Source organism: Hypanus sabinus, chromosome 1, assembly GCF_030144855.1.
Source record: "Hypanus sabinus isolate sHypSab1 chromosome 1, sHypSab1.hap1, whole genome shotgun sequence".
Classification (NCBI taxonomy): Eukaryota; Metazoa; Chordata; class Chondrichthyes; order Myliobatiformes; family Dasyatidae; genus Hypanus; species Hypanus sabinus.
In genome coordinates, this window is record NC_082706.1 from 126147820 (window position 1) to 126167357 (window position 19538).

At 37.5% G+C, this 19538-nt stretch overlaps 1 protein-coding gene across 2 annotated transcripts in view; it reads left to right on the forward strand.

Annotated features, from left to right (window-relative positions):
• Window positions 1-18162, forward strand: part of LOC132397297 (protein argonaute-2) — a 110850-nt gene extending 92688 nt beyond the window's left edge. For both annotated transcript variants that reach the window (XM_059975889.1, XM_059975898.1), the window contains exons 16-19: window positions 1646-1780; window positions 6075-6176; window positions 9357-9556; window positions 11776-18162. In XM_059975889.1, the coding sequence (XP_059831872.1) occupies window positions 1646-1780; window positions 6075-6176; window positions 9357-9556; window positions 11776-11884 (546 nt within the window). In that variant the 3' untranslated portion in view covers window positions 11885-18162. The remainder of the gene's footprint in view (window positions 1-1645; window positions 1781-6074; window positions 6177-9356; window positions 9557-11775) is intronic.
• The last annotated feature ends 1376 nt before the right edge of the window (window positions 18163-19538 follow it).

The window sequence follows — 19538 nt, forward strand, 5'->3', positions numbered from 1 at the left end:
ATTATGCTTATTATTCTATTATGGATTTATTGAGTCTACTTTTACAAAAATGAATCTTAAGGTCGTATATAGTGCTGTACAGGTTTCCCCCACTATCCAAAGGTAGAGCGATTCTGTGGAAACGTTTGTAAGCCGAAATGTCATAAAGCGAAGAAGCAATTACTTAATTTATATGGGAAAAATTTTTGAGCGTTCCCAGACCAAAAAAATAACCTACCAAATAACACACAAAACCTAAAATAACACGGACATTTAGTAAAAGCAGGAATGATATGATAAATATACAGCCTATATAAAGTAGAAATATCGTAAGTTTGGTGTAGTTTCACATCAGAATAGGGAAAACAGCGAGCCAAAGTTGATTTGGTGGAAAATAATTGTCTTGTACAGGCCTACGCACGTGCACGCATGCGCACACAACTGCCAACACAAGGCTTCGCGGTCATGGTAGTCTTCCTCGGGGTAAGCACACATATGAAGCGGGCAGCTTTTTTTTTTGTAAAAGCGAAAATAGTTTGGTTAGCAAAAACAGGTACTAATGTAGGTATTTTGTAACAGCGAGCTGTTGTAAAGCGAACGTTCGAAAAACAGGGGCCACCTGTATAGGTACTTGGATAATAAATTTACTTTGAAGGCTTTTTATTGTGTATGAATCATTTTAATGAAGAACTCTACTTGAAGAATGAAACACACTTGATTTGCTTTCAAATTTATATTATGCTGACTTTATCCAAGTACAAATTCTGTACATATTAATAAACATAATACTTCAAGTGCTCATCTGCTTTTATGCAATAACTTGAAACATTAGAGTGGTGCCATGTTTCCCAAATGCATTATCACGTGGCTTTTCATTTTATCATTTCACTTTATGTGTAGGATCTTGTGGCCACTTTATTAAATGCTTTTAGATATCTGTATAAGGCTGGTAAACAACAGGCAAAATTTTCTTGGAAAAGTAGAATTCCAGTAGACCTCTTGTAACTTGATGGAATCCACGATAAAGACTACTGGATTGTATCACCTTCTCCTCCACCCCCACCCTCCCAAATCCACTACTCACTGCCTCTACCCTTTGACCTGTTTGGCCTCTTGACCCTACCAAGAGCCAAAGCACAAGACCCTGACCCCGGTCAACATAGCTCTCCGGGTCATTGAGGCACACAAGTCTCCAAACCTCTACGACAAAGTTGTGGTCTTCTTAGGGGCCAAATTCACTGCACTAATAATTTAATTCCTTCATCTGCAGCAGTGGCTGTAGGGTGCACCATTTTAAAAACAACTGTGGCTCTGAGGCTTTTTTGACAACATTTCCAAAATATTCATGGATTAGAAAACCATTAAGTGCAAGGGAATGTCACTGGTAAGGTTCCTTAAGTTATTCACATAACTTTAGCTTGGAGTTTTATGATTTTTGTTACATTGCCACTTTGTCAGTACCTTGAACTTTTTCCAAACAGCACCATAGTTCAGGATGGTGGTTCACTTCTGATAAGTGGGAATGCTGACCATTCCAGCAACGCACAAAATATAACAACAGATCTATTTTAATTAACTTGTGTGCTTGGATTTTTGTTCCATTTTAAAAAAAAATCACATCAGTACTTCCAGCTAAAGTAACATTGTTGTAAATTACTTTTTTAAGGTGCTTCACCATGAGTTGCTAGCCATTCGTGAGGCATGTATAAAGCTGGAAAAGGACTACCAGCCTGGCATTACTTTCATTGTGGTTCAGAAACGACATCATACCAGACTGTTCTGTACTGACAAGAATGAAAGGGTAAGTGGTTTTCATTCTAGAGAAATATCTTCTGCTGTTTTTGTCAGTTGGATTCTTACTAGGTGTAACTTAAATAAATGCCAAGCAAATGCAGGTTGTATTGACTCTGCCTCCTATTTCTTGTATACACTGTCACCTTTTAAAAAAGGATCTTAGCCATATAATCCAAATTACCCCCGTATCAGAAGCATGTAATAGAAATATCAAATTTGTGTGATTTCTCAAATTTTGAGGTATAAAGCAAATGCATTTCTATATTTTCGCTAATCCTCTGTAGCTTAAGGAGTGATGACATAGGATTGGAGGGCTGCCAACATTTCATCCTAATCATCACAGACACATTCAGACTCTAGAAGCTGTAGATTGGTTAGAACCCTTGTTCTAACCTTTGCTGTGCTTGAAGGTTGACTTTCTATGCCCATAAACTGGAGATCTCTCCACAATTGGAGGTAATACATTGCATCTATTATCTGCAGTATCTAGTCAGGTCTTAAAATTAACTTCCTCCTATAAATGGTCATAGTCAATCTGAGTTTCCCCTCTCCAGGGCTCAAGTCTTGGCATGGGAACATGGGAGCCCTGAATCTCTAGGTTCTACAAGGTGCTCTTGTAGGTGTGAATGATGTTTTCCAGAGGGGAAGTATGTACCAATGCTGTTTGATATGAGCTCAGCTACTGGAGTTGAAAAATACTACTGAGACTCTATTCCTGATTTTGCATCTCTCCCAAGATTTCCCATAAGACAGTAGAGTTTTAGATTAAAAGGTTCTGTTTCAGGTTTTTACTTCTAAATATGCATGGAAGAGATTGAATTACATAATAGAGAACTTGATAACATTTTCTAAAGATATGACATTTTTCCTGTTGCTTTAATACTTAATTATCATTCATTTACCACCCAAGCTGTCACATTACTTAAAGCAACAACACACACAAAATGCTGGTGGAACACAGCAGGCCAGGCAGCATCTATAGGGAGAAGCGCTGTCGACGTTTCGGGCTGAGACCCTTCGTCAGGACTAACCGAAAGGAAAGATAGTAAGAGGTTTGAAAGTAGTGGGGGGAGGGGGAAATGCGAAGTGATAGTAGACCGGAGGGGGTGGGATGAAGCTAAGAGCTGGAAAGGTGATTGGCGAAAGTGATACAGAGCTAGAGAAGGGAAAGGATCATGGGACGGGAGGCCTCAGGAGAAAGAAAGGAGGTGGGGGGAAGCACCAGAGGCAGATGGAGAACAGGCAAACAACTAAATATGTCAGGGATGGGGTAAGAAGGGGAGGAGGGGCATTAACAGAAGTTACAGAAGTCAATATTCATGCCATCAGGTTGGAGGTTACCCAACCGGTATATAAGGTGTTGTTCCTCCAACCTGAGTTTGGATTCATTTTGACAATAGAGGAGGCCATGGATAGACGTATCAGAATGGGAATGGGACATGGAGTTAAAATGTGTGGCCACTGGGAGATCCTGCTTTTCCTGGCGGACTGAGCGTAGGCATTCCACGAAACAGTCTCCCAGTCTGTGTCGGGTCTCACCAATATATAAAAGGCCACACCGAGAGCACCGGACGCAGTATACCACACCTGCCGACTCACAGGTGAAGTGTCGCCTCACCTGGAAGGACTGTCTGGGGCCCTGAATGGTGGTGAGGGAGGAAGTGTAAGCGCAGGTGTAGCATTGTTCCATTTACAAGGATAAGTGCCAGGAGGGAGATCGGTGGGAAGGGATGGGGGGGATGAGTGGACAAGGGAGTTGCATAGGGAGTGATCCCTGCGAAAAGCAGAAAGGTGGGGAGGGGAAAATGCATTTGGTAGTGGGATCCCGTTGGAGGTGGTGGAAGTTACGGATAATTATACGTTAGACCTGGAAGCTGGTGGGGTGGTAGCTAAGGACAAGGGGAACCCTATCCCGAGTGGGGTGGCGAGTGGATGGGGTGAGGGCAGATATGCGGGAAATGGGAGAGATGCGTTTGAGAGCAGAGTTGATGGTGGACGAAGGGAAGTCCCTTTGTTTAAAAAAGGAAATCATCTCCTTCATCCTGGAATGAAAAGCCTCATCTGAGAGCAGATGCGGCGGAGAGGGAGGAATTGTGAGAAGGGGATAGCCATTTTGCAAGAGACAAGGTGGAAAAAGGAATAGTCCAGGTAGCTGTAAGAGTCTGTAGGTTTATAGTAGATAGGCCGTCTCCAGAGATGGAGACAGAAAGATCAAGAAAGGGGAGGGAGGTGTCGGAAATGGACCAGGTAAATTTGAGGGCAGGGTGAAGGTTGGAGGCAAAGTTAATGAAGTCGACGAGCTCAGCATGCGTGCAAGAGGCTGCACCAATGCAGTCATCGATGTAGCGAAGGAAAAGAGGGGGATGGATACCGGTATAGAATTGGAACATGGACTGTTCCACAAAGCCAACAAAAGGCAGGCATAACTGGGATCCATACGGGTGCCCCTGGCTACACCCTTGGTTTGGAGCAAGTGGGAGGAGCCAAAGGAGAAATTATTGAGACTAAGAACTAATTCCGCTTGACGGAGGAGAGTGGTGGTAGAGGGGAATTGGTTAGGTCTGGAATCCAAAAAAAAAAGCGAAGAGCTTCGAGACCATCTCAGTGGGGGATGGAGGTATATAGGGAAAAATATAGGGTATATGTACCTTGCCTTTGTATTGATCAGTAATACTGTCTATGTTGCATACAAGCCAGGGAGAGATGTGACTGTCAGACACTGTTGTGACACTTGCCATTGGGCATTTCATGGAGCTTATTCTCTCTACCAGCTCAAAAAAATGCTCTTGTGTGGAATTACTAATTTTATTCCACTACTGAAAATGGGAGGGGAGGGATAAGCTATGTAATTACAGCCAGTTCTAATGAAGCATAATTAATTAGGTCTCTACCTAAGCTGTCTGATATTGAGTACTTCCATTACTTAAATTTCAAATTTGTAATATTTTTATTTTTAAAATGTTAAATTTCAGAGCTTTAGTCCAATCGATAGCAGACAAACACTGAGCTTATCAGGCAGCAGTTGTTGAAATAGCCGTAGCTGGCACATCTGGTCAAGGACTTTTAGAAACTTTTAAAATAAATTATGTAAAATCATGTAAAGTTTAAGTAAGATCATATTAGCCTAATTTACTTTCTTTTGAAGAGATAACAAGGCATTGGAATTGGTTCATTATTGTCACATGCACATGTGCTTGTACCTTAGTGGATTGCAGCAAGACTTTTAAAATTCTACATGTTCAAAGTGATATCACATGGGATCTATGGAAAATGTCAAATTGGATCCAAAATTGGCTTTGTGGTTGGAACTAAGTAATGATTGATGAGTGTTTCTGTTGGGTTTCCGTGTTAGGATTCAATGTTTGCTTCGTTTTTGTATTAATATCATATGGATTAAAATGAAGAATGCATGATAAAGAAGTGGGTGAATATTACAGAACCAGGCCCTGTGATTGACTATTACATTTGGGGAAACCCACTGAGTAAGGGAATTTGCAAGAAATAAGTTAGCAGTGGGTTTGGTGGAACAAGCGAACCGTGGACTGTCTGGATTGTTAAGAGTGGTGAATTGGACTGAAAGGACGGCTACTTCACTTCATCAGCTGAAGCAGTGAGTAATAGAATAGGAGGCGTTATGTAAACTGTACAGAACACATGTTAGACCACATCAGTGTGCTGTTTTGGTCACCACATATAGTGAAGATGCTAGCACAGGAGAATGTGGTAAAGACTTGCAGGGATGTTACAGGAACATTTTGTATATGAGGAAATAATTAATTCTCTAGGGATGTTTCCTTTGTAATAGAAGAACCTGAAGGAAGAATTAATTATGTTTAAAACTGTGAAACTTCAAGTAAATTGGCAAGAACTTATTCTATGTACAAAGGAGTCAGGTATTGCTTCAAAGTAATTGATAGAGGTTATGAGGAAACACTTTAACCAAAAGGAAGGCAGGGGATTGGAATTCACTGCCTGACATGGTAGTAAAGACATTGTCACATTTAAAAAAAAAACACTTGAATGTTCACTTGAAATGTACCAATTTGCCAGATTATAGATTTTAAATTGGATTAATCCTGGTAGCATCCCTTTGATTGTAATGGACACAGTGGGCCATTCACTGCTTGAATGGCTTTTTGAAAGTAGAACACTCTTTTGCTTCACCTTGTATCACTAGTGTAGACATTTTACTGGAAAATAATATTCTGGGAACAGGATTCACGTTAAATCCTTAACCTATTTAAAAGTGTTTTTTATTGTTTGGACCTTGATCTAAAATCTATTGATCTTTTATTTTGCAGGTTGGTAAAAGTGGCAATATTCCAGCAGGCACAACAGTGGACACAAAGATAACGCATCCTTCAGAATTTGACTTTTACCTGTGTAGTCATGCTGGTATTCAGGTCGGTCTTTTAAAAAAGAATTGTATCATTTAAGAAGAGCACTAGTACAGAGTGATTTCTCTTCAATCTGTTTTCCTCCTTCTAAGAGAATATTTTTATGATTGACACTGTAAACTCTGTCCTTGCAGGCTTATCTAAACTTTTGTTGCCTATTTAAAAAAAAACAAAGATGTATTGGGTATCTGAATAAAAGTGATTGCAGAAGTAGACTTCATTAGAAGCTGATTTGTGGAGAAAATTTCAATACTTTGGGTTAAGCCAGCTATCTTGTAGACAAAGATGGCTCCGATGCCAGATTCAAGTTTGCTATTGACACCACTGTTGAAGGCAGAATCAAAGGTGGTAATGAATCAGCATAAAGGAGGGAGATTAAAAATATCCGAGTGGTGTCATAACAACAATCTGTTACTCAATATCAGCAAGATCAAGGAGTGGTTATAGACTTCAGGAGAAGGAAACTAGAGGTCTCTGAGCCAATCCTCATTAGAGGATTAGAGATGGGTTAGCAACTTTAAATTCCTAACCATTGTTATTACGGAGGACTTGGCCTGGGTGCAGCACAAAAAATCATGGCCTGTGCTTCCTTAGGAGTTTGTGCAGATTCAGCATTACAACTAAAACTTTGACAAACTTCTGTAGGATGTGTAGTGGATAGTATATTGACTGGCTGCATCACAGACTGGTATGGAAACATCAGAATAAGAATCAGGTTTATTATCACCAGGATTTATTGTGAAATTTGTTAACTTAGCAGCAATAGTTCAATGCAGTACATAATATTGAAGAAGAAAAAAATAATAACAATAAATAAGTAAATCAATTACAGTATACGTATATCGAATAGATTAAAAATCGTGCAAAAAAAGTATATATTTTTAAAAAGTGAGGTAGTATTCACAGGTTCAATGTCCACTTAGGAATCAGATAGCAGTGGGGAAGAAGCTGTTCCTGAATCGTTGAGTGTGTGCCTTCAGGCTTCTGTTCCTCCCTCCTACTTGATTGTAACAGTGAGAAAAGGAGGTCCTTAATAATGGATGCTGCCTTTCTGAGACACCACTCCTTGAAGAATTCTTAGGTTCTTTGTTGGCTAGTACCCAAGATGGTGCTGACTAATTTTACAACCCTTTGCAACTTCTTTTGGTCCTGTGCAGTAGCACCCCCTCTCCCCCCCGTACCAGACACAGTGGTGCAGCCTGTCAGAATGCTTTCCACGGTATATCTATAACAGTTTTTGATTGTATTTGTTGACATACCAATTCTCTTTAATCTCCTAATGAAGTATAGTCACTGTCTTGCCTTCTTTATAACTGCATTGATATGTTGGGACCAGATTAGGTCCTTAGCGATCTTGACACCCAGGAGCTTGAAACTGCTCACTCTTTCTCCACTTCCGATCCCTCTATGAGGATTGGTATGTGCTTTTTTTGTCTTACCCTTCCTGAAGTCCACAATCAGCTCTTATATGGAGAATTCTGCAAAAAGTAGCGGACATGGCCATCACGGGTAAAACCCTTCCCACCATTGAGCACATCTGCATTAAACACTTTTGCAAGAAAGCAGCTTTCATCATCAGAGGCCCCCACCACCCAGGACATGCTTCTTTCTCTCTGCTGTCATCAGAGCAAAGGTATAGGAGCCACAGGTCTCACACCAGCAGTTTCAGGAACAGTTACTACACCTCAACCATCAGACTCTTGAAGCAAAAAGGATAACTTCACTTACCCATTCACTGAAATGTTCTCACAACCAATGGATTAATTTTCAAGGACTTTGTCTCATGTTCTCTATTGTTTATTTATTTGTTATTATTTATTTTTATATTTACACAATTGTCTTCTGCACTGTGGTGTTCGACCTAGTTGGGCAGTCTTTCATTGATTCTGTTATTGTTATTATTCTATAGATTAATTTAGTCTGGCCTCAAGAAAATGAATCTCAGTGTTGTATATGGTGATGTGCATATACTTTGATAATAACCTTTGCTTTTTTCACTGTACCTTAGTAAGTATGATAATTTACCAGTTTGTGCTTCCCACTAATCTAAGCAGTCTTTTCAGATAAAACAGCTATTCCCTTGCATTTCCAACCTGGAGTACTGCATTTAGTGTTCACATTGTGGTCTACATTAGAGAAGCAATGTGTAGACTGGGAGACTACCTTGTGGAGCAGCTGCATTCATCTTTTTGTTTCCTTGAGAGTGGGGAACATGCCTTACTTGAACATGTTCCTTCTTTGTATTTTGCAACTCCTACATTCTTTGGTCTGTTATGTGTTCTCACTGTTCCCATTCATTCACTGACCAGATAAACTTTGGTTACAGTATATCCTCATGGTCACACTTGTTTTACCCTTTCATGGATACACTCTCTCCCTGCAGCTTTCTCCCAGTTTTGTTACCTTCCCAAGTTCTGATGAAGACTTCAACCCAACTTCATTCTCTTCCTTGAGATGGTCTGCCCTGCTGTATATTTCTAGCTTTGCTGCTTTTATCAAGAATTAAATATGGACAACTTTCCTAATCCTTTTTTTTTAAACCAACTGAAAGAAAGTAGACATCTCCAAAACCTGTTAATGTGATGCATGTGATCGCAAGCTTCCATGCAAAACTTCCAAGGTAGTTTTGTGTACTTTGAGAAATTGTTAAACTGGCATCTATCTGAAATGCCAGCTTTGTTTCAGATAGCCGACCAATTAAACAAAATAGTCTAGCGAAATAGAAGATATCATGCCCGAGCAGATTATATTTTCCATATGTTGTAGGTGATTTGGGAGAGAGAGCAGAGGTATGACGGGTGTGCTGGAATCAGTGCTGCTTTGGGGACTAGCCCCTTCAGTTGGTTCTGCTCTCCAGTGATAACAAGCTGGATTGCATTCGGCTGCACTTGTGCATGATGAGGAGCTGCTGCCTGCTTGTTCTTGCAGAAACATGGCTCCAAAGCAACGTCAACCTTCAGGCCATGCCACTTGGGGACTTGGCCTACATATTTTTTGTGTCTGTATGTATTTTTGCTATTGTACTGTGTTTTGCAACTTGGCCCCAAAGGAACACTGTTTCCTTTACCTGTATGCATGTGTACAGTTGAATGACAGTTCATCTTGAATTTGAACTTCCATGTTGAGTAAGAATAGAGATATAATTTCAGTTAAAATGTGAGGTTAATAATTAAATTTGCCTTCCAGGGAACCAGCCGACCATCTCACTACCATGTACTATGGGATGATAATCGTTTCAATGCTGATGAACTTCAAATTCTTACATATCAACTTTGCCACACTTATGTGCGATGCACACGGTCAGTTTCTATCCCAGCACCAGCCTATTATGCTCACTTAGTTGCTTTTCGTGCCAGGTATCATTTGGTGGACAAGGAACATGATAGGTGAGTAAAATTTACTTTGGTTGTTTTCTAAGTTGTATGCCAAATAAGGTGAAGACTGAGAATGTTATCACAGACAGACATACTTTATTGATCCCGAGGGAAATTGGGTTTTGTTACAGTTGCACCAACCAAGAATAGTGTAGAAATATAGCAATATAAAACCATAAATAATAATAAGTAAATTATTCCAAGTGGAAATAAGTCCAGGACCAGCCTATTGGCTCAGGATGTCTGACACTCCGAGGGAGGAATTGTAAAGTTTGATGGCCACAGGCAGGAATGACTTCCTATGACGCTCTGTGTTGTATCTTGGTGGAATGAGTCTCTGGCTGAATGTACTCCTGTGCCTAACCAGTACATTATGGAGTGGATGGGGGACATTGTCCAAGATGGCATGCAACTTGGACAGCATCCTCTTTCCAGACACCACTGTCAGAGGGTCCAGTTCCACCCCGACAACATCACTGGCCTTATGAATGTGTTTGTTGATTCTGTTGGTGTCTGCTACCCTCAGCCTGCTGACCCAGCACACAACAGCAAACATGATAGCATGTGTTTTCAGCTGAGAAAGAAAAACAACTTAGTTAGAAGAGGAAAGTCACCAAGCATCAAAAACATGTTTCAGCAAAAGGCAGAAAGACAAAACTGCCTGCTCAGTTTTGACTCTTTGATTCAAAATTTCACAAACCCATGTTAATTTAATGTCTAAAATTCAGAATGATAATTGGCTGCTTGTAATCTATTAATGAAAGGAAAACTGAATTGCAGTGGATGGGTAAAATTTAATGAGTACCCACACTTATCTGATTCAAATTAAGTAAAATTTCATTGTGAAGATGTTCATATTTGGGGGTAGGGAAAATGAAGTAAAAAATTTACTAAAGATACTTGACAGTATCGATTTAAAGACATTATCTGAGCTGGCCAAGTCCTCAAGGTGCAGTTGTTCGATGGGTATACAACAGGTAGTAAGTAAAACACTTAGTTACAACGGCAATGGGTTCAGAGGAGTGTAGACTCATTCAGCGACATCACGAGCATGAACCTCTTCACAACAGAGGACATTCTCAGAAGGCAGTACCTCAAAAGGCAGCATCCATCATTAAGGACCCTCACCAACCGGGACATGTCCTTCTCTCATTAATATCATCAGGGAGGAGATACTGGAGCCTGAAGACATTCAATGTTTTAAGAATAGCTGCTCCCTCTCTGCCATCAAATTCTGAATGGTCCATGAACAGCACCTTGCTATTTCTCTTTTGCACCACCTCCTATACCTAATAAAGTGGCCCATGAGTATATGTTCCCCTCTTTAACAAGGTGTTTTTGCCCACAGAACTGCCGCAAATTGGATGTTTTTGTTTTTCACACCATTCTCTGTAAACACATGAAAATCAAATCTTGGTACTCCTCCTTTCTCTACTTGCAAATGGTGGTAGTTGAACAAACATGTAATGGGAGGAGATAACTCTCTTGGTCCCAGTATTTGAATGTCAAAATAAAGGATGAAGCATTTGCAACAATATTTATCCAGAAGTGCCAAATAAATGAGCCATTTGCTTTTTCTGAAATTCTCACCCCAAAAAAATTTCAGTTGCTTTAATTCCACATAAAATAGCTGAGAGCACGGAAAACCACAAAGTTTAGGGATCAAATAATATTCCATTTTGTAGTATGAAATATTTGTGTTTCAGATATTGCTGTACTTTTAGCAAAAACTGTTTCAGCATGGTTATCTACATAACAATGTCAAACATTACCCAGTTATAAAGTTATTACTACAAAGAGAACCAACAAAAAGACCACAGCTCTTTTCTGTTAGGGAAAGAACCAGGTGATGATTTAATAAAGAGTTTGAAAATTATTTATGGTTTTGTTGAATTGGATGTTGCCATTTTGGAGAAACTCTTAACTCAGGAGTTGTTAAAGTGCTGAACATTACCAAATTATGTGGTTAAGGTACATTGAGATTAAGTCAAATCAGTCAAGGATAAAAGATTAGCAGAATATGAATTTAGAGATGAGCAGTTAATAATGACTTTGCCAGTTATTCCCAGATCCTAAAGAAATGAATAAATTGCAAACATCAAGCAAGTGTTGAGAGTTAGTGTGGACCTGCCATGAACAATTTTTATGGAAAAATTTCTGTGATATTAATTCAATACAATTAATTAGTTTGTTCATTCTCAACTAATCTTGTATTTCCTTTTGCTTTTCAGTGCTGAAGGAAGTCACACATCTGGTCAGAGTAATGGTAGAGATCAGCAAGCTCTAGCTAAAGCTGTGCAGGTTCACCAGGACACACTGCGCACTATGTATTTTGCTTGACAGGTGACTTTGGTTGGAATGTCTGAAGAGTTGGGCAAAGACAAGACTAGCTGCACTTCACCAGCAACGTAGTGAAGAATGGTTTGCTATTTATGTTGCTGTGTACAATGCCATACTCATTCAACCTCCTTCAATTATGAGGTTCTGTGTTACACAGTAGTGTGTAAATCACACCACCTGTAATGTTTTCCTTCTGAAGAGCAAAAGCATGAATATTTGGAGGTTTGTGATAATCATATCAGCACATATCTCCACTAATGCAATCTAAGTATATGCAGCCTATTGGACTTGAACCTGGTAGAAAACCTTTTGAAGGAGATGCTTGTGGATGCATCAAAGTCTGCATTTGTAACTGCATATTTGATTGAGATTTGTTTAAAGTGATGTAAGAGTTTAGAGGATGGTGTGACTCTCTAAAGACATATCCCATTTGTTGGCTTCAAATGGCAGAATTTTGAGTTTCAAAATTGTACATTAATGGCATTCCTTTTATTAGATCTGGAGTTTTATCCAGTCAATTCAGATAAGACTACTGTAATACAGTACTGTGAAATATGGCAATCTTAAGTCAGAATGGGGGAAAAGGTCTTTTAACACTGAAAATAAATTTATGAACAGAGGTTTTTTTTTCATTTTAGCACAAACAGTATATTGTGCAGCTCTGACTTTCTCAGCAGATTGCCACCAGAAGGCATGCAGACTTTTTAAGGTGTGTTCAGTAGAAATATTGTGTATTTGAAGCAATTAATCTTTGGAGACAATCTATAAAACATTAACTAGACCAGATGGGCACTATTTTATATATTGAGCTAAAGTCTCTTGATATTTTTGTAGGATGCTGCAGTTAATTAATTCTCAACTCTTGATACAGTAATGCTTATGATACAAATTGAGTATTTTTATGCTATGGTTGGTTTGCCATGACTGTGGCCTGCTGCCAAATTGGACATAGGGATTGCCATGCCAATTGCTTCACCTATTTCAGTTCAATGATTACAGGGCATATGAGAACTATTAAAAATGTAAACGTTGAGAATGAAGTAAATTTCTGAACTACCTCGCGGTTGCCCTCATGTCAGCAAAAACAGAATGTGCACACACCACAGTCATATTAGAAAAGCAGCTCTAAGATGGTGCTAGGTTTTTGCTAAGAGACATTTCTTTTAATAGTGGTCATCTAATTTAGGCAAACTATTTCTTGGGTAAACTTTGTCACAGATTGAAGCCAAACATTTCTGACTGATTTTCTGATATCTTTTTGATGGCCTATATGCACTTGTTAGGAGGCTAAAAACTTTTTTTAAACATACCTCAATTCTTCAGCAAATTTTAAATATCATATGTGACTAGCATAAATTTCAGTGTTAGCAACCTATTTATATGGCCATAAGTGAAAACTATATTGCACAATGATCTCATTTAGGCAAAACATTTTCTTTTTGAAGTTAATGTAACAAGTGTAGATAGAAGCAACTGTGTTGTACAAGAGTTTTAGTAAGTTCATATTTCTAAACAGTATATGACTATGGTACTCTAGAGTTGTCACAAGGCTGCAGTTCATTACAAAAATGGGAATATTTTTGCCAAGTATTTTGAGGCAAAGAATTTTCAAAATTCTTCCATTATTGAAATATATTTCTTGATGTACTGATAAAATATCCTTAGTAATTCTGAAAAGATTAGAGATAATAAAAGAACCCAGTAAATTTTACACTTTTATTTTTAAAGTAGTGAGCCTGCAGAGTAATTATGAAAATCTGAGCACGTTCACATTTATGCTTATGATATTTCCTTAGTCCTGACACTAAAGCATTCAAGTTGTAGCTTGAAAGACTCAAGTTCAAGCCTGAGTTCTAACTGACCTTTCCACTTCGATTTCCTGTATTATGCAGGTTTTGACAGTTCCAGAGGGAATGTTTTCTGGGAGTGGAAACTTTCCAGAAAGCTCAGATATGTTCATCTATTGTGTTAGCCAACAAGAGGTTGATCGGTGTATTTTCAAATATATGGGGTTAATAATCTCAAAATTAAGATATAAAAATATGACTAATGAATAGCAACAGCAATGTGAATTCTCAGGGCTTTAAATACACTACATATTTTACAGTAAAATAGACTATTTCAAAATTTAAAACATTGGTCAAACTAAATTATAGAAATGCAATTAGGGAATTAGGGCATGCATGAATGGCTAAATTTAAGAAATACTTTAGCATAATATATGACAGTATGTAAACATTTTGCATTCGTTTTAAGGATATAGTATAATCTCAGACTTGACACCCTCAGCAGTTCTTACCAAAGGTATATCTTAGTTATTTGAACTGCTTGGGTTTTTTTATAATTGAGCTACCACAAGAAGGTAAAGTTTGAAGAGATCTGTAATAACAAAGTTCCATTTTATTTAGAAATGCAATCATTACATTCAGTGCTGTTTTCTTTTAGGGCATGTCACATAGCACTTACTGAAACTGGTTATTTCTGATCAAACTCAGTTGTTTTAAGTAATATAAATTCAAAATAAAATTGGTAAACAAATGTGTACAGCTTTAGAGATTTTGGAAGATATATTGCCATAAAGTTTTTTTTTCCTATTCTTGCAGTAGCCATTGACTATGATGGGCTATTGTTTTGGAACTGGACAATCCTGAGATCTGTAACTCTGCTCCTGTTTCCAGGACAGATTTTAGTTATTAAAGTGTCCTTAGCTATAAAGCAATCTCTAACCAGCACTATTGAAAAGTTTACATCTTGCTTCAAAGTTATGGGTGCTACTGTGAACTGGCCCCTGCATTCTGTTTATGCATTGCATACTGACAGTGATATTTATAGTAAATCAAAGAAAACAGATCATTATTAGAATGCAGATGTTATGATCTGTGCAAACAACAGCTCTTTGTGAGAATTTATTGCAGTCACTGCCATTTGAGAAACAATTGATGCTGCAATTGGGTGATGTAATCTGCCTTATAAATTACTGCCATTGGTGGCCAACATTAATTTTTGGGATAGTAATTCTAATCTATAAAATTGTAGATAAAGAGCTAGATTGTAAAATCGTTTAGAATTTTAAGCATGTAGCAGAATTCAACATTGAATGATTAGCATTTTCTATTGTAAATGTCATTGTGTGTAATTAAAATATTAGTGCTTATAATTTTGTAACCTTCAATGTAAACAATTTGTGTAAAATTTAAAGGACAACAAAAGTTTGTTTTTAGCTGAGACTTGCTTAATTGTTTTGCCATATCTTTGCAGTGGCATTTAAAAATCATAATGACCTGAGGTGTATAAAATGGGTTTCTGAAAATTGAGTTGCAATCTTTGTAAGCATAAAATACTGTTTCCTTTTGAGAGTCTTTGTATTAAAGACTATCTAGCCTATGTGGCCTTTATATGTAAAAAAAAGAATCAGATCACATAAATCCTGGCCAGATATGTATGTTGAAACTATTTTTTAAAAATTTCAATTCTAACTTAATGGCTCCACTTCATGGCATAAATACAACTTGCAGCACAGATCAAGCAATGTGTAATACACAATCGTGCACTTTCTACAAACCTTTACGTTGGTCAGCGGTGCTAAAAATAAGCTGGGTCTTGTATAGTTTTGATTTTTTTTTCATTTTTATCTACCAAAAGAACATATAAAAGAAGTGCATAAAGATGGAAGCAAGTAGATGTCCCCTTCCTCTACATAAAATGTCAGTTATTTATGACCAAAACACAGTGATCACTCACAAGGCATTAGAAATTCAAGTCTGCTATTTAAACATGTTTTTTTGCAGTTTTAGATTATAGTCCTTAGGTTAATAAGTATTAACCTAAAGATTTTATCTAAAATTATGTTTGCATTTTAACTTTCTAAGTGGTGAAATAGCAGTTGAATTGTATTTGTAGCTATTTGTCTTACCCAGACTTCATGACTCTGATCCAGTATTGGACTCGATGCTTCAGTGAGGAATTATTCAATGCACATTTCATTATATTAATATAAACACATTTACTGTCATCCATGCCTAAATGACCTCCAGTAATAATTTGGGCTCAACTTAAAGCATACTATGCTTTGGAATGATAAGAAATTATTAACTAAATGTAGGGAGATGCAGGAACCCCAGTGACTGGATCTTGGGACACATTCCATAGTCCCAAGGCTCTGTTGTGCAAACTGTATAGATCTTTATGTTAATAATTAGAATTAATAGGACTATCATTTGATATTGCTGCCATTTGTATTATGATAGATTATTTTATTGTATTCTCTCCCTCCACCCCCATTGCCATTTGAGAAGTTCGTGGTCTTGCAGAAAGGTCCTAATCTTGCCCTTTCTGCTTTGTTCAGAACTGTGGTGCTGCCAATTATTTTCATTTGAGAGTTTTAATATTAGATTTATTGACCCATTATTTCCACCTTAAAGCTTTGATCATATGTTGATGCAAGACAGATCAGATTGTAGTAGCAGAGTTGTCAGCTGAAACCTGATTCTTGAAAAATATTCGATTTTTTTTTAATTGAGCAAACTATATTAAGCAGCTTATGTGTCATTTGGCACTTTAAAAAAAAAAATAATGCAAAAAGCATATCTTCCATGCTGCCACACAAAATATAAAAGGTGCTTTGGAAATAACTGAATTTTTAGAAATAATCTGACTTGTCAATTGTCACCTGTTTGCCTCTGATCAGAATAAACTCAATGGAAAACAACTGTAAGGCCACCTAAGAAAGTGATGATTCACAGACTTTTTCCATTTGCCTCAGAGATTACTTCGAGTTGAAGTAGTAATTGTTGATTTTTTTTTTGAAATAGTTCCTGTGGGAGGTAATGGTGAATTGGTGCCACCATGGCTGTTCAACTTTGTGTCTAGGTTGAGAGGACATCCTTTTATTTGGCCTGTATTTTTTCCAGAAATGTGAATCCAAACTGTATTTAATATTTGGGAAATGGCTTTAATATTAGTTTGTTTCAGCACTGCACAAGAAGGGAACAAAAGAGAACTTGCATTTTTTTGTCCATTGTTAAGGCTGCTTTGCCTGTTCTTTTTGCTCCAATATTAGAGAAGCCTTTTCCAGCCAAACATTTTATTGCCATGTGGTGATACCGGTATTTTGGAGAAAAAGGCACAGGATCTGGCAGCTTGCTAAAACTCAACTTTTCCTTTTTTTTTCTTTTGTTCCCCTTCACCACATTTTCCCACTCACAGAAAAATCTGGACCTACCTCAATATCTCTGCTGTATCAATAACTCTGCTGCATCCATAATAATGAAATGTATATCCTTGGTCCAAACTATTACAAACCAAAACGAAAACTTTTAGTTTTAAAAATTAATTTTGATTTGATACAAAGTTAGGCAAACAGTTCTTTTTCCCTTCAAGTTTATTAATAGTGCTTTATTTTGTTCTTTGTGCCTTGTGTAATCATCCCATTGCGTGACAAAATCTGCTGAAGGGGTTAAGTAGCAGTGTATGACGTGTACATAAACTGCTTAAGTGAACAAAATACATTGAAAACTTAATATATTTTGAGAAATTGTAAAACATCGTTATTTATGCTGCATTGAATGATCAGTATTGTTGCACTTTCTCAGCAGTCACTTATGCCATATGACAGCTGTTAACAATATATTGCGGATAAACGAGGTGATCCTGGACAATGACTTTAGAGGAAAGAATGCTACTTGTAAATCCTTAAGGCAAAAGGGGATTTAAAATATTTTCGAGTACCTCAAAAGCCTGACATATGCTGCATTGATAAAATTTTGAGTATTCTTTGTTTTGCTGTTTTATTTGAATTGCACAAACTCATCTACCTTCTGTAACTACTGCAATTTAAGGTGTTGGCTTATTTTTTAGGGCACTGGTAGAATTGGGCACAAAGTGGACTTCCAATTTTTTTTCCTTCGTGCTTTTATGTTTTAGAATAGGAGACGTTAGATCATAATTGAAAATTGTTTTCCAGATCTGTTAACCAGCACAACTAAGGTTTGTTACTTAATCTAGTGTTTGTGGTCCATTTGCGCTTGAATGAGCAGTTTACACTCCTATAGCAATGAAGATTTGCATTGCTTGCAGTTTGTTTTTACTAATGTTCTGTAAATAGGTTAAAATTGTCCATTCCTTTTTGGTCAATATTTTTAATGAGCTGAATAACTATGCTGTAAACTGTTGACAAGATATGATGTACAAGTATCATTATATATGAATTTGTGAATATAAAATATTAAATTTTTGACTAGCAGTATGGTATGAACATTTTAATAAATCTGTATCTTTAACTGTTGTGTTTAATTTGAATTTCTTGTGTTCTTAGAGTTACCCCTCATCTTTAAAATTTAGCCATGATTGCTGTTACGTGATCACTGTTATGATTGTCACTTATGAAAATTCTATAATTGCATAAAATCATGGTAGTACTGAAATACCATAATTATACTAAGTACTGAAATATATGTTACAGATGTCATCTTAAGATTTTAAGACGCTATTATAATTACCCCAGTGTAATCTCTCATTGTAACCAAAATATAAAATGAAAACCCATTTAGTTTGTGTCTCTCCTAGCTCTTAAGAGCAGTCCACATTAGTTCCACTTGCTCTTGACTATCACCCAATTCCAAATCCTCCAGTATCCCTTTTAAGAGTGAAGACAATTTTGAATGGGAGGAAAAACAAAATCTTTCTCACCCATCTCCCTCCTCAGATTCCACTACGTTTGATGAAACAGTGATAATAAGCCTTTTGCTACTGGTGTTAAGTCTGCAGTTATTGGCTTAATTGCTCAATAGTTTTTCTCTATTAGAACCTTGAAAACCTGTTTGGGCTCTCCATTCTAGGAATGTAAACATCTTTTCCAAATTCCTTACTAATTCCTGTTTCATTCTAACTGTGGTGAACTGTCACAAGTAAAAGAAAATCTGCAAATATTGAAACTCCGAGCAACTACCTGAAGTTCGAGAAATCTATATTCAACCCATCAGGTTGGAGGAATATAAGGTGTTGCTCCTCCAACCTGAGCATGGCCTCATTGTGATAGTAGAGGAGACCATGGACTGACATGTCAGAATGGGAAGTGGAATTAAAATGGGTGGCCACTGGGAGATTCTCCTTTCTCTGTGAACTCTGTACCCTTACTCTAAATGTAACAAGTGAATTAAGAAGTTCCACAAAGTAGTATGGATTTGTATAAGAGCATTAGGACTTTCTGTAGTCAGCTATATTTTTCAAAATCGTGGAATTTACAGAATGCAACCTTTCCATATTTTCAAAGTGCTTCATCTGCAAAATGTCTACCCATTGTATCATCCTGAAATCTATGGTAGTTAATTAGCAGGCTATTTGTTTAAAACAGTGAACTTAAATTAACATCACTTGCCTCTCCTGACCCCATGGTTCCTGCCACCAAGGGCACTATATACAAGGGAGCATCACTCAGATTCAACTCCAAGTTGTCATATGAATTGCTATTACTTCAGTTTCATTGGATCTATGTCCTGGGACTTATTTCCAAATTGGGAATAAAGTCACCAGAAAGAGTTCAAAAATTCAAAGATAATGGGAATGGACAGTGAATGCCAGCCTTTCCAATGATACCCATGTTGTAAAAACTAAATAAATCACAAACCAGACTATTGTGCAATGCCATTACAAGCCA